The sequence below is a fragment of the Oculina patagonica genome, chromosome 3 (assembly GCF_052425735.1).
Source record: "Oculina patagonica isolate OP01 chromosome 3, crgOcupat, whole genome shotgun sequence".
NCBI lineage: Eukaryota > Metazoa > Cnidaria > Anthozoa > Scleractinia > Oculinidae > Oculina > Oculina patagonica.
The window spans coordinates 16,531-21,187 of NC_135760.1; the positions used below are offsets into that span (position 1 = coordinate 16,531).

Below are 4,657 nucleotides of genomic sequence, written 5' to 3' on the forward strand. Positions count from 1 at the left end.
GCACAAACCTCGCCCCAGTCTTTTTCTTCAATACAATGCGTTGCGTTACGCGCGTTACCCAGAAGGCGCATGAAAGATTGTGTTACATAACGTTTTCTGCTTGTGTTGTTGTTGTTTTATTGCAATTCTAACATAACTTACAAACACACAAAAAAATACTTTTAATACTCAAGATTACTTAAAATACTAACGCTACTCACAATAACTAGTAATACGTGACTCGCAGGGCCTCGCGAAGCTCTGGGTTGGGGAGGGAGGGGGGGTCTTATTCCTCGCGAAGCGAGGCCGAAAGCCGAGCGTAGCGGAGTGTATAATTTTGTCTCTCAAAGGGCTCAGGCGGGATGAAATCTCGTGTGGAGTTTACGGTCATATATATATATATATATATATATATATATATATATATTTGTGAGCTTGGTGTATGGCGGAAATGACGTCACTCGGCCGCGCGCTGGTGGCCTAACGGTGTGAGCATCGGACTTCAAATCAGATCTTCGGGACTATAGGGCAGGGGTTCGAATCCGGCTAAACTTTTTTTTTTCTTTTTTTTTTTTTTGTGGGTTTGAATCCTGAGCCTTTCATTTTTATCGTTTTTCTTTTCGGATTAAACTGTACCACTGATTTCCACATAATACTCCCTCAACGCCTATTCAAGCTATAAACCTTTCATGGCCATCAGAGGCGCGCGGGCGGAGGGTTCGAATCCTCCTGCCGTTCGTTCTTCTTCTTTTTTTAATGCCCTGAAATAAATGTCCAAAATGCGAATATCCAATAATTTGTCGATGATTTTGAAAATAGCCTGCGCTTCCCAACGCTTTATACCTCTTTACGAACCAGAAAGAGCCGCCATTTTTAAAGCGGAGTAGACCCTGGGAACGAGGGTGTCGCAGCCATGTCCGTTTCTAGGCAACAATAACAAATCACCTGGTTAAAACCGGTTATCACTCCTTATTTATTATTGGATATTCGCATTTTGGACATTTATTTCAGGGCATTAAAAAAAAAGAAGAACGAACGGCAGGAGGATTCGAACCCTCCGCCCGCGCGCCTCTGATGGCCATGAAAGGTTTATAGCGAATAGGCGTTGAGGGAGTACTATGTGGAAATCAGTGGTACAGTTTAATCCGAAAAGAAAAACGATAAAAATGAAAGGCTCAGGATTCAAACTCACAAAAAAAAATAAAATAAAAAATAAAAAATAAAAAACTTTAGCCCGATTCGAACCCCTGCCCTCAGTCCCGAAGATCTGATTTGAAGTCCGATGCTCACACCATTAGGTCACCAGCGCGCGGCCGTGTGACGTCATTTCCGCCATACACCAAGCTCACAAATATATATATATATATATATGACCGTAAACTCCAAACGAGATTTCATCCCGCCTGAGCCCTTTGAGGGACAAAATTATACACCCCGCTACGCTCGGCCTTCGGCCTCGCTTCGAATTCGCAAGGAATTAACCTTACTTACAATACTAAAATTACTAGACAGAGACAGGCATCTATGTACATTTATTGATGTATAATAATCAAGGAATAAAATATACATCGTTTTCTCCTTCTTTTGGATGCACGGTTTATCGTCATAAAGATTTTGTTATTGTTCCTTATTTGTTTTCTTGTTTTGTTTTCCGTTTTTTACAGTTCGGAGCGATTCGGGATTATACTTATAAATAGATCTATTTACAAAAACGTTATGATTAAAAAGACAAATGTAGAAGAATACTGCGCATCACACATCTGCAAAATATAACTTACCATTCCAAGATTATTGCGCATCACACACCTGCAAAATATAACATACCATTCCATGAATATTGCACAGCATACACATGCAAAATATAACTTACCATACCAAGAATATTGCGCATTATACACCTGCAAAATATATATTACCATTCCAAGAATATTGCGCATCACACACCTGCAATATATAACTTACCCTTCCAAGGATATTGCGCATCACACACCTGCAAAATATAACTTACCAGTCCAAGAATACTGCACATCACACACCTGAAAAATATAACTTACCAGTCCAAGCATATTGCGCATCACACACCAGCAAAATATACCTTAGCATCCCAAGAATACTGCGCATCAAACACCTGCAAAATATAACTTACCATTCCAAGGATATTGCGCATCACACACCTGCAAAATATAACTTACCAGTCCAAGAATACTGCGCACCATACACCTGCAAAATATAACTTACCATTCCAAGAGTACTGCGCATCTCACAGCCGCAAAAGAAAACTTACCATTCCAAGAATACTGCGAATCTCACAACTGCAAAATATAACTTACCAGTACAAGAATATTGCGCACAATACAGCTGCAAAATATAAATTACCAGTCCAAGAGTATTGCGCACCATACACCTGCAAAATATAACTTACCAGTCCAAGAATATTGCGCATCACACACTTGCAAAATAAAACTTACCATTCCAAGAGTACTGCGCATCACACACCTGCAAAATATAACTTACCATTCCAAGAGTATTGCGCATCACACACCTGCAAAATATAACTTACCATTCCAGGAATACTGCGCATCACACACCTGCAAGATATAACTTACCAGTCCAAGAATACTGCGCATCATACACCTGCAAAATATAACTTACCATTCCAGGAATACTGCGCATCTCACACCTGCAAAATATAACTTACCATTCCAAGAGTACTGCGCCTCTCACACCTGCAAAATATAACTTACAAGTCCAAGAATACTGCGCATCACACACCTACAAAATCTAACTTACCAGTCCAAGAGTATTGCGCATCACACACCTGCAAAATATAACTTACCATTCCAAGAGTATTGCGCAAGACACACATGCAAAATATAACTTACCATTCCAAGAGTACTGCGCATTACACATCTGCAAGATATAACTTACCAGTCCAAGAATATTGCACAGCATACACCTGCAAAATATAACTTACCAGTCCAAGAATACTGCGCACCATACACCTACAAAATATAACTTACCATTCCAAGAGTACTGCGCATCACACACCTGCAAAATATAACTTACCATTCCAAGAGTACTGCGCGTCACACACCTGCAAAATATAACTTACCATTCCAAGAGTACTGCGCACCATACATCTGCAAGATATAACTTACCAGTCCAAGAATACTGCGCATCATACACCTGCAAAATATAACTTACTATTCAAGGAATACTGCGCATCATACACCTGCAAAATATAACTTACCATTCCAGGAATACTGCGCATCTCACACCTGCAAAATATAACTTACCAGTCCAAGAGTATTGCGCATCACACACCTGCAAAATATAACTTACCATTCCAAGAGTACTGCGCCTCTCACACCTGCAAAATATAACTTACAGGTCCAAGAATACTGCGCATCACACACGTACAAAATATAACTTACCAGTCCAACAGTATTGCGCATCACACACCTGCAAAATATAACTTACCATTCCAAGAGTATTGCGCAAGACACACATGCAAAATATAACTTACCATTCCAAGAGTACTGCGCATTACACATCTGCAAGATATTACTTACCAGTCCAAGAATATTGCACAGCATACACCTGCAAAATATAACTTACCAGTCCAAGAATACTGCGCACCATACACCTACAAAATATAACTTACCATTCCAAGAGTACTGCGCATCACACACCTGCAAAATATAACTTACCATTCCAAGAGTACTGCGCATCACACACCTGCAAAATATAACATACCATTCCAAGAGTACTGCGCACCATACATCTGCAAGATATAACTTACCAGTCCAAGAATACTGCGCACCATACACCTGCAAAATATAATTTACCATTCCAAGAGTACTGCGCATCATACATCTGCAAAATATAACTTACCAGTCCAAGAATATTGCGCATCACACTCCTGCAAACTATAACTTACCATTCCAAAATTACTGCGCATCACACACCTGCAAAATATAACGTACCATTCCAAGAATACTGCGCATCATACACCTCCAAAATATAACTTACTATTCAAGGAATACTGCGCATCACACACCTGCAAAATATAACTTACCATTCCAAGAATACTGCGCATCATACACCTGCAAAATATAACTTACCATTCCAAGAATACTGCGCATCACACACCTGCAAAATATAACTTACCATTCCAAGAGTACTGCGCATCATACACCTGCAAAATATAACTTACCATTCCAAGAGTATTGCGCATTACACACCTGCAAAATATAACTTACCATTCCAAGAATACTGCGCATCACACACCTGCAAAATATAACGTACCATTCCAAGAGTATTGCGCATCACACACCTGCAAAATATAACTTACCATTCCAAGAGTATTGCGCATTACACACCTGCAAAATATAACTTACCATTCCAAGAATACTGCGCATCACACACCTGCAAAATATAACGTACCATTCCAAGAATACTGCGCATCATACACTTGCAAAATATAACTTACTATTCAAGGAATACTGCGCATCTCACACCTGCAAAATATAACTTACCATTTAGAGGATATTGCGCATCATACACCAGCAAAATATAACTTACCATTCCAACAATACTGCGAACCATACACCTGCAAAATATAACTTACCATTCCAAGAGTACTGCGCATCTCACACCTGCAAAATATAACTTTCCA

General features: G+C 39.6%; 1 protein-coding gene across 1 annotated transcript in view; it reads left to right on the top strand.

The window, feature by feature from the left end:
* The window catches only part of LOC144645927 (MAM and fibronectin type III domain-containing protein 1-like), an 8,938-nt gene extending 8,748 nt beyond the window's left edge, over positions 1-190 (top strand). Inside the window, exon 8 of the mRNA XM_078505442.1 lies at positions 174-190. Within this exon, the coding sequence (XP_078361568.1) occupies positions 174-190 (17 nt within the window). The remainder of the gene's footprint in view (positions 1-173) is intronic.
* Positions 191-4,657: the final 4,467 nt, after the last annotated feature.